The sequence below is a fragment of the Amblyomma maculatum genome, chromosome 10 (assembly GCF_055883805.1).
Source record: "Amblyomma maculatum isolate TAMU_Amacu chromosome 10, ASM5588380v1, whole genome shotgun sequence".
NCBI classification, from domain to species: Eukaryota; Metazoa; Arthropoda; class Arachnida; order Ixodida; family Ixodidae; genus Amblyomma; species Amblyomma maculatum.
In genome coordinates this window covers 8,535,651-8,546,281 of record NC_139353.1, presented here as the reverse complement: position 1 = coordinate 8,546,281, position 10,631 = coordinate 8,535,651, and the positions used below count along the sequence as shown (strand labels likewise).

Here is a 10,631-nt window from a genome sequence, read left to right as displayed (position 1 = left end):
ATTATTAGGAAAAGGGCTGCGGATATACTGATTGTTACAGTGCAATATTAAATTATCGGAAACTTTTACGTTCATGAACTATTTCCCGTTCGAAAAATTGTTTACGAAAATTCTGGATATGTGCAGAAACCTCTTCTTGAAACACCTTAAGCAACCGGTCTATTTAAAACGTGAGTAAGTCGAGCTGCTCGCTGCTTTAGCAGGGTGCTTAGCAGCCGTCGATTATCCACAACGTAAACGGCTTCAAATAAAAATTTCTCGTAAGACTCGCAGGCAACCTCCCACTTACTTTCAGAGAAAGCCCAGAGAACAAACACGCGAGTTCGGGGATATCCGCTTGGTTGGAATTATTTCGACATCCTAAACTGCTTTTATATGACGGTGTTACCGACGCGTGGCTCGCAGGAGACGAAAAGGAAAAATATTTACGTATGCGAATTTCGCTAAAGACTAAACTCTTAGCCAACTGTTCAACAGTTTTGTCTAAATTTGTTCTTGAGAAGGTTTGATGGCAAGTTTAAGTCTTAGCATTAGTTAAAAGCATTTTCTGCCGTGCCTACAATTTAAGTTTTTTTTTCATCTTTCCAATTTAGTTTTTCTCTTTAGCAAGGAATTCACATGTGGGAAGGTCAAGTTCCAACGCGTTTTCTGATGCTTCTTTTCGACCGCGATACTTCGTTTCATTTTCTCAGCCGAGTCGATAAAGGTAAAGTAAAATAATGTGCAGGGGTGGCCATTCCAAGATTCTGGAATGGAGGTATGGGGCAAGAAGACAAATAATTTGAGGCGGAGAAAAATAGAATACGACAGGAGTACAAATAAACGTGAAAACGTGAGACCGCTGAATAATAAGGGGATACATCAGCCTTTGTATGCAAAAAAAAAACAAAAAAAAACATTTCGAGTTTTGTACTTTAATAACCGAAAAATGCATACCTGGAGAAGGAAGTTATGAAAGGAATGTAATGGGCAGAGGTTGCCTGCCTCCAACATCTTGCCAGTACAAAGGTGATCATTACCTCTATTCAGAGCGCGCCAGGTTTCAACAGCAGCTATAGCACCCTGCGGGCACAATTTGTTGAGCGAGCGCTGTTCGCTTCAAGACAGGGACTAAAAATCACAGCCAAGCAATGTCTGTGAAGATGATATCTCGTCGAAGTATCTTAGCTGTAACACACAGGGTATTCACACATTAACTACCTACATGGTGTAGGGCCCGTGGCGCGCCGCGCATTCGAAGGCCGCGCCACTTCCCAATGCTCCCTGCGCACGGCCTGTTTCCCTCTCCCCGCTCGTTCGGGGATAACCGGTCCCGCGCGAGGGGGCTATAAAAGAAGGCACGCACCGCCGTCTCGCCCTCTCTTGGTCCCTGCCTCTTCGTTCCTGCTTCGCTCCTGCTTCGCGCCTGGAGCTTCTGCACGAAAGACGACCCGCAGGCTGCAGCCCCCCCGGACGACGACCTAGCACCGACTTCGACGATCCCTGTGAGATTAAAGATGTTTGTTACACGGCCCGCTGTGCATTTGTCGTGCGCATCCCTCGGGCAGAGAAATCGCCCACAATGGCAAGCGTTTCATGTTCTTTAGGGACTATTTTTAACCACTACTGCCTGAAGCTTTTGCACTCGAGCACCCCGGCGCATATGCATGCACAAACGCAAGTACATAACGTGTGCTACTTGCCCTCTGCGGTGGTTCAATGGTTAGGGAGATTGACTGCTGAACCCAAAGACGCGAGATCGAATCCCGGTTGCGGCGGCCGCTTTTCTATGCAGTCGAAAAGCAAGGCACCTAGCTCTATGCGATATCAGTGCACGTTGAACAACTCCAGGCAATGAAAATTTCCGGAGCCCTCCAATGCGGCGTCTTATAGCCTAAGTCGCTTTGGGTCGATAAACCCCATAAACGAAACCAACAAACCATAATATGTGTCACTGCATAAAAATGAGAGGAAAAAGAAAATAATTAATCGAATGCCTTTAATTGACATCATATGTCACATAGAGAACACGCGCAATGGCGTCAGGCTCAAACGCTTGTGGCTAGTGTGTCGGTCGTGGCGCAAAATGTAAACAATATTCGCAGCTTGCATATTCAAAATCAGGCAAATAATATCATAGGATGAAGACTGGAAGTTTCACCACACTGCAGGAAAAAAATATGATTACTACCAATTATGCAAGTTATAAGACATATAACACACGTTCGTCTAAATGATGAAAAAAGTGCGCCCAACCACGCAGACCACACGAAAGAACGAAGACAAGACACAAGCGCTAACTCACAACAAAATTTATTGAACTCAGGGGTACCTTATATAAGGTGAAGTTTCAAGGGAAAAAAGGGTGGAATGAAGAAGGGGGACGACCAAATAACGCACAGGAAAGCAAGAAGCAAAAAAAGCACAAAAAAATACACCAATTGTTAGTTGACAGCAGCTTCTAAAAACTTGATTTCGGAGTAAAAAAAAGTTGGCTTTGGATTAGCTTGTGGTTAAACCTGGAGTTACGCGAAATTAATCTGCATGGCTACTCTTAGGTTCGTCTTCAAAGTAAAGCCATGGCTTTTGCGCATAGTAGTTTACTCTATGGTTTCAGCTTTTTTTATGCTATAGAAGAATCGCTTCACGTATGAGCACCCCTTGCCTCTCGTCGTTGACCATTCTTATTTGGGTGTAGAAGACTTCTAGTGGCATGAAATCGTCTCTACGTCGAACTCCGGGGCATACCGCCCTCACAACGTTCGAACGAACCTTGTGTCCTAGCAACTCGCTGTTGTCGTTTGCCTCTACCAACTACCGAGTTTTCTGTCTTCTTCTACTTCTTTTTCTTTTTCTTCTTTTAGTTCCTTTTTTCTTCTTCCCTTTTCTCCGTCTTCTTCTTCATCATCTTCTTCTTCTTCTTTTACTTCCTCTTTTTCTTCTTTATCTTCTTCTTCGTCTTCCACAGTGCCACGGTAACACGGCAACACGGTATCAAGCCGACGGCTTGAAAACCTACCGCAGTGTAGCTTTCGCTACAAAAGACATAAAGATGACATGCTGATACACCTACTGACAAACTTCTTTATGTGAAACGCCTCCACACTACCGTTTTACCTGTGCCCTTTCCAAGAATATTGGTCTCATTTAGAGGAATCTTTCAAGCTGTTGTAGATTTGTAATAAGAGTGTAATTACTCACTGGCTAGCGCCTGGGCGCAGCCACACGGCTACAAAGAAAAAAAAATATTTACAGATAGTTAAAGAACAATCCGCCCTGGCTCGGGGATCGAAACCGGGGCACCGTCTATCCTAGGCAATTTCTCTTAAATTCAGCTCACCAGCACAGTACACACGTGCTATAGGGTTAGTAAATATGAATTTAAAATCATAGCAAAGTTTTGTTTTCACTTCTGTTTTCATTTTATGGCACAGCTTCCTTACAACAAATGCAAACATTCGTCTTTGCACACGAACCAAAATTGTTGATGTACTGAAATTCCCTCGGCAACACTCCCGATTCATTGTAACAAGAAGAAAAAGTAAGCTCAGGGAAAATATAGATTTTGCCCAATGTTTTACACAGGCATCCGTTTCAGATTCTTGCAGATGATTAAAAGACGATATATTTATATTTCGTCGCACAGTGCTCTGCTTGGCGAATTGGTTATTGAGAAGGAGATTATTCTTAATGTCCATTTTTGTGTGCACCGAAATGAGTCAAGGTAAGCGTTATAGGTCGTGCTATGAACGGGCCTATGAGTGATTGCTGTGCAGCTCTTCCGTACTTCGAATACACAACCGCATGGGACGCGCGTGACAGAAACTGGAAAGGTGGTGTGAGGAGCGCTCTTGTCAGCGTGTCATATAAGGGCCATTTGTTTAACCTACACCAGTTACGCAATGATGAGCCGGTATTGGTCCGATGCTGTTGTGCTACTTGTGGCACTTGTCAGCGTGCCATATAAGGGCCATTTGTTTAGCCTACACCAGCTACACCAGTGTAGGAAATCTCCTACACCTATAATGAATTTTTGCTGCACTGGTGTAGCTGGTGTAGGTTAAACAAATGGCCCTATAGTTATTAATTAGGTTGTTATTAACGATGCGCGCCACCTGTTGGTGCGCACACTCCCAGCTCCCTAAACATGTGTGTTTGTGTGTGTGAGGGGGGGGGGGTAGTCCTAGTCTCTCAAGAGACGCCTTCGACGTGCGTGACAAGCTCAGCCGGAAGTCACCTAACTTTAGTGACAGAAGGTGGTAGCGTTTGGTGCGGAACTTTTGCCGCTTGAAGCCGGAGTAAGGGTCGGAGTCAGTTTACAGACAAAACCAACTTTACACAGCAAAATATGATGCGAAGGAATTCACTTCACACCAATACTTAGAACAATGTTATCAAAAATCAATGCTAGGACATACAAACTAAATGTGGCTCTTACACAAACACAGAAGTTTAACAACAATGCCTAGTACACGAGAGTCAGAACAAACGCTACACTGGGCACAGTCACAGGCCGACGCCTTGAGAGTCACGCTGTGGCTGACTCGAAGACTGGCGCTGCTCACTCGCAGATCTGTGGCAGGTCGAACAACGGGTTAACCCTTGAAGCCGAGCAGAAGCACTTCATGAGTCAACAAGGCTCAGACGCTGCTCGATCCAGCGAGCTCGCGTGTGTCGTCCAGCCTTCGAGTTGCCCTACCGACCTCGTCGGTCCAGGCATCATCAGCCATGGCCCTCCACTGGTGCTCTCTCTGCAGGCCTTCCCGTCTGGCTCTTCCGGTGATTCCGGGAAGTACGCGCGCAGCCGGCAACAGCGGTTTCCAGCGCTACCAGCTGCGTTGCTGCTCCGGCAGTGGCATACCTAGCGGTTCCCTACTGTCGTCTCCGACACTGTCATCGCGCTGGCCTACTGTCGGTTGCCGTCGCCGCCGCAGTCATCGCTGCGCCCCAACTCCCCAAGGTATAGCTAACGGCAGTCCAGCTCACCCCTGCAAGTATTCCTGCGGCCCTCTGGGCTCATGGGGCCTAGGCGCGCCGCCGGAAACGGCGGTTTCCAGCACAACCCGCCGCGCCGAAGCTCCTGCAGAGGCACCCTGCGATCCTCCCCTTCTGCCACCTGACATCTCCGGCGCAGGCCTCCCGCCGCCCCACCGGTGCGTCGTTCCAGACGCTGCCTGGTCCTATCCAGGCCATCCCGGCTCCCTCCCAGGGTCGGGACGCTCTCCTAATAGCTCCACCTATGTGTGTGTGTGTGTGTGTAAAACCTTTATTCGGAGGAAGCTTGAGGTAGCCGGAGCAACCTCACGCAAACACTAGGTGGGCTCCTCATTACAGGAGCCCATTGGCGACCGCTGCGGCTCGGGCTCGGTGAACCAGGGCCTTCTGGCTTGCCAGATCAGAGCAGCCGAGCAGGGCTGCCTCCCAGTCCTCACGGGTGGGGTTGGGTTTGGGGGTGAGGTTCGGGGTTGACTGACATGCCCACACCATATGGAAGGAGTCCGAAGACTTCTCCGCACAGTGCGGGCACTTTCCTGTACAGGCAGGATCATAGTGTTTTAAAACTGCCGGGCACAGCAGCGTTTTGGTGCAAAGGCGGAGGAGTGTGCGTTCCTCCACCTTTGTAAGACCCTTACAAGGCTTAGGATAAATTGCATGGCCGAATTGAAATAATTCAATAATTTCTCGAAAAGTGAGAGCCGGATTGGGTTCGAGATCCGTATCATAAGGGTCTGAAGGCGTTGCCCGGAGAGTGAGCGCGCGGGCGGCGGCGTCGGCCGTTTCATTGCCTTCGAGGCCCATGTGAGCTGGAGCCCATACAATCGTTCGAGACGCGGGGGCCCCGAGGTAGTCACTGTTTTGAAGGATGCGGTGCACAGAGAGGAATGTACCCCTGTTTAATATTTCTGCAGGCCCCTCTCGAGTCGGTGATGATGACTCGTGAGTCCTTGTCTGCGGCGGCTAACGCGATGGCAACTTCTTCCGCATGTGTTATGTCTTGAGCTCGGAACGTTAGGCCATTCACCGTGATTTTTTGATGGACGACTGCGGCTGTGTACCACCCCCCATGGTGAGGGCCGGAGGCGTCCACGTAGAAAATTCCGTGTTTGTTCCCATAGTGACGGGCCAGTGCCTCCGCCCGCGCAAGGCGCCTGCCACTGTGGTCGTCACGTGTCATGTTGGCCGGAAGAGGGCGTACGTGCAGGGCGTATCTCCAGATTTCAGGAATGCGTACGCGCTCTTCCGTAAATGTTGGGTGGTGGATGTGTAGTCGGGCTAATAGGCGGCGTCCCGACGGCGTTTTTGAAAGTCTTGTGTATTGATTAGTCAAGTGCGCCTCTCGGAGCTCCGCGAATGTGTTTATCATCCCCAGACCCATAAGACGCTGGTTGGATGTGTTGATCGGGAGATCGAGGGCACGCTTGTACATCTTTCTGAGAATCACTTCGAGAGCGTTCTCATCAAATCTGCGCAGGTGGAGGCAAGGAGTCGAGTAGAGTACTCGACTGGTCACGAATGCATGCGCCAGCCGCAAAGCGTCTGTGCACCGTAACCCCCCGCGTTTGTTGGAAACCCGGCGCACCATCCGGCCCACCTGGTCCCCCACCTTGCGCAGTTTTGCTAGTGTTGCATCAGCCCGTCGATGTTTGTGGATAAGGAGACCAAGTACTCTAATCTCATCGTGTTCGGGTATTGGACCGCTGGCCAGGGATAGTTCCATTTTTGTGGTGCACTTAGGCGACGGGCGAATGTGCACAAATTCGGATTTGGACGGTGAGCATTGAAGGTCGCAGCGGCGGGCGTAAGCGTCTACGATCTGCGCCGCTTGCTGCAGGTTAGCCTCAATGTCTCCAACCGATCCGTGTTAGCCTCAATGTCTCCAACCGGCGTACAGCGCGTGCTGGTGCCTTCGACCGTCGCCAACTGAGCCGGGAGTTTCATCATGGCCAGATTGAAAAGTAATGGCGAGAGGACCGCGCCCTGTGGGGTGCCTCTCGTTCCCAGTTTATATGGGCCGTGTTCTTCGTCTTGTATTCGGATGAAAGATTGCCGATCTGAGAGAAATTGCTTGATGTACTGAAATGTGTTATGTCCACAGTTCGTCTGGGAGAGATGTTGCAGTATGATTTCGTGTGTGACATTGTCGAAAGCCCCCTTCAAGTCAAGGGCGAGTACTGCCTTATCGTTGAAGGGATATTCGACAGGGTTGAGAATTTCTCGGTCGAGTTGAAGCAGAACATCCTGAGCGGACCTTTGCGGGCGGAAACCGAACATGGTGTCTGCGAATGTATTTTTAATTTCCAGAAACCCAGACAGCCTGTCCCGCACCATGATCTCCATCAGCTTTCCCGCACAAGACGTGAGGGAGATGGGGCGGAGGTTGTCTGTGTTTATGGCTTTGCCGGCTTTCGGAATGAAAGTTACCAGGGTGGTCTTCCATTCAATTGGTAGAGGTGCCTCACCAAGCCAGATCGAGTGGATGAAAGCGAGGAGGGTTTCGTAGGCGGGGTCGGGAAGATTGGCAAGCAGTTTCACAGTTATCTTGTCCCGGCCCGGTGCCGTTCCTCGTTTCATTTTAGCCAGGGCCGCCTTCAGATCATGCAACTGGAACGGTCGATCCAGATCCGCGTTCTCTGAACCTGCATACGAGTACGCGGGTCCTCCGGGGTCTTGCTTAGTGCAAAGATACTGGTCGCGCAGTTTGCATGCTAATTTTGATGTATTTCCATCGAAGCTATGAATGGCTCGTTGGAGATGTTTTTGTGTCTCGGCGCGGGTTTGATTCGGGTCAATTAGGGCACGGAAAAGGCGCCACGTGCTCCGGCTCGACATTTGTCTGGCCGCCGTGTTGCAGCGGTCTACCCAGTTTGAGTCGGCGAGTTGGGCCGCGTACTCTGCCGCTCGCTGAGTGAGCTCGGCGATACGAATTTTGAGCTTTCTGTTATGTTTTTGGCGGCGCCATCTGCGGACGAGGCTGTGCCGCGCTTCCCAAAGGTGCAGAAGGTGGTTGTCCACCTCTGGAGTGGCCTCCGAGAGCTGAATTTGTGTTTCCACCGAACGAAGATGTGTAACCAATCCTTGTGCCCACGCGTGGTATCCTTGTTCGTGGATAGAGGCCGAATTGATGTAGCTTTGCCGAAACTTATTCCAGTCGGGTAGCCGAGCTTGTGCGTGGGGTCTTGCCAATGGTTTAGCTCTTACAGTGGTATTGATAAGGCAGTGGTCACTACCGAGGGTTTCCTCGGTGTTGATCCATTCTGCGTGTACAATGTGTCAAGTGTCAAGTTCTAAGTCAACTAGAGTAGCCGTATAATTTTTATGCTCGCAGACGCAGGAAGAGGGGTCCTGCTGAAAGGTGATGTAATTTGTGAGGGTGACGCCACTCCCTGGCTCCTGGAGGGCAACCACCACGGGAAGAGAGTTGAAAGTTGAAAGGTAAAGTCGGAGATCCGCCCTCTTTGCGCGGGAACGGAAGCCCCGACAGTTCCATTGGACAATTTGGACGGGGGTGGCCGAATTGGTTCTTGGGGAGCGCCTGATCTTAGGGCTGCTCGCCATGGTCATTTAGGCTGAGGAGGGGTTGTATTGACGCTGCTCCGGAGCCAACACTCGCGGGAAGGGGGCATCCTCCATACCGGAGAGCGAGCAGTTGTCGTCATCGTCTACCTCAGGGGTGCGTCTAGAAGTTTTGTTAGGACGGCCAGGTAAGGGACCGCCGGGCCTACGCGAGGAGCGTAAGGAATGCGCAATTTGGCAATCATCGCGGGGATTGTCTCTTGCAATTTGGAGATGGCGTTGACCATCATTGAAATTTGATTTTCTATGGCAATGAATCGTGCCTCCGTGGCCCCGAATCGGGCCTCGAATGCTGCCTCCAAGCTTGTTACCGTCTTTGGCACCACGAGCTCACTCTCCATTACCTCAGCCGCGGGAGGCGAGGGCGGAGAAGACTGGTTAATTTTGGATTCCAATTCGTTAATTTTCTTAAGCAGCATCTCGTTTTGGGCCCTGAGTGCTGCTATTTGATCTTGCTCGGCGCTACGCGCCCTTGGGAAGGGAGTGGAAAGGGGGGAGAGAGAAGCAGCCCCACCCGAACCGCTCACCTGGTGTCCGTTTTTGACTGCGTTGACCCAGGTCCTGGTATCACCGCGCGTTTCCGTCGTTTGTTTCGCCAGTCCGCCGTGTGGTGGCGACACCTTCGATGGTCGTTTTTCAGCACCTCCTGTAGGTGGGTTCTCGATGTTGGTGATTTCCTGGCGAGGCTGATCGCCGGGAAGCCCAACATGGCGGCGTTTCTTCTTGGGCGCCATTTTTTTCTTTTTTATCTTGGGTGTGCGGAATTTTGCCGCACAGTCGCGAGAGTTGGTGACATGGGAGCCACCGCACACAGAATACCGCGGAACACAGTTGTGAGGAGCCCGCACCCCCTCCACTAGCGGAGCTTGGAATCTGCAGAGTCCACAGGTGTCAGACTGCAAGTTTGGACATGCATCCGCGCGATGCCCGACGGCCCCACACTGGCCGCACGCAGGAATAGTTTTGTAATAGTTTCGCACAGAGACGACCATGTTGTCATAGTGCACGTAACGGGGTTTCTCTTTACCCGCGAAAGTGATGCGTGCCTTGTTGGATGTTCCGAATTTCCGGATTTCCAGGATGGTGCCGGCGCGCCAGCACACTCGGTCTTGGAGAGTTTCTGTGGTGTCCGAGTTACGGACCACGATCACGCCGTGGCATATGTTGCCGCCGTCTTGTCTCAGGTAACCCCGAAGCGGGATCGACCCCTTCTCGGTGTTTACTGCGAAGTCCCCGATGAGCAGGTCGGCCGCCTCGATGTCCGGGGTATGCACAATGATGATGTTTTGTTCTCGTGAGGGTAGAACGGAGACGGCGCTGGCCCGTTTCAGCCCGAGGTACGCCGAAATGGCAGTGCCGTAGCCAGTTTCCGTGAACGCCTCGTGAAGAGAAGCACTTTCTCTGGGCTTTATGACTATAACGTAGTCTTCGGGAGCCGGTTTGGGCATTGGACGCGGCTTCCACTTCGAGAACGCCTTGTCCTTGCTTCCCGTGGCGCGCGTCGCGGGAGCGTTCATGTTTCCGACCGACGAAATGGCGGCCGGGGCGGTGCCGAACGCCGCCATCTGGGCTTTGTCTTGGGAGCGGCGTGCAGCCGCTTGAAGTAAAGCTTGACTCCGAATTTTCGGGATAACCGTCGAATTTGTATCTCCGGTGGCGGGTACCGAGGTCCACAACATTGCCTCAGGGTCGTAACCGCGTATTTGATCCGCGGAAGTCGCCATTTTTTCCTCGGAGGGCCGATTCCGCCAGGCCAGGCGTCGGCGACGCCGTTAGGCTTAACGACGGCGCCAACGTGGTCGGTCGAAAAATGGCCGTAGATTTGAAGAAAATCGGCCTACCTGGACGACTTTTGTATCCAGTCGTTCCGCTTGATTTTTCGAATCGATCGATGCCAGTTTTGCCGGGGTAGGATGATTTGGGACGCGGCCCCAGCCGCAAATTGGCGGAGCCGAAACACACGCGTCTGCTCCCGTCGCGCGCTCGCAGCGCCCCCTCCACCTATGTAAGCCTTGACCCGCACCTGCACCAGTCGCCACCTTTCTGGGTCCAATTGATTGTCCTGCCATTGGATATGC

The 10,631-nt window shown here is 51.3% G+C and overlaps 1 protein-coding gene across 1 annotated transcript; it reads right to left on the bottom strand.

The window, feature by feature from the left end:
- Positions 1-4,945: 4,945 nt before the first annotated feature.
- LOC146175518 (uncharacterized) lies at positions 4,946-10,360 on the bottom strand. Its single transcript, XM_084580819.1, has 2 exons — positions 8,888-10,360; positions 4,946-5,181 (listed from the first exon to the last, which is right to left on the bottom strand). Exons 1-2 carry the CDS (start codon positions 10,275-10,277, stop codon positions 4,946-4,948), a joined length of 1,626 nt encoding a protein of 541 aa, XP_084436945.1. The 5' UTR covers positions 10,278-10,360.
- Positions 10,361-10,631: the final 271 nt, after the last annotated feature.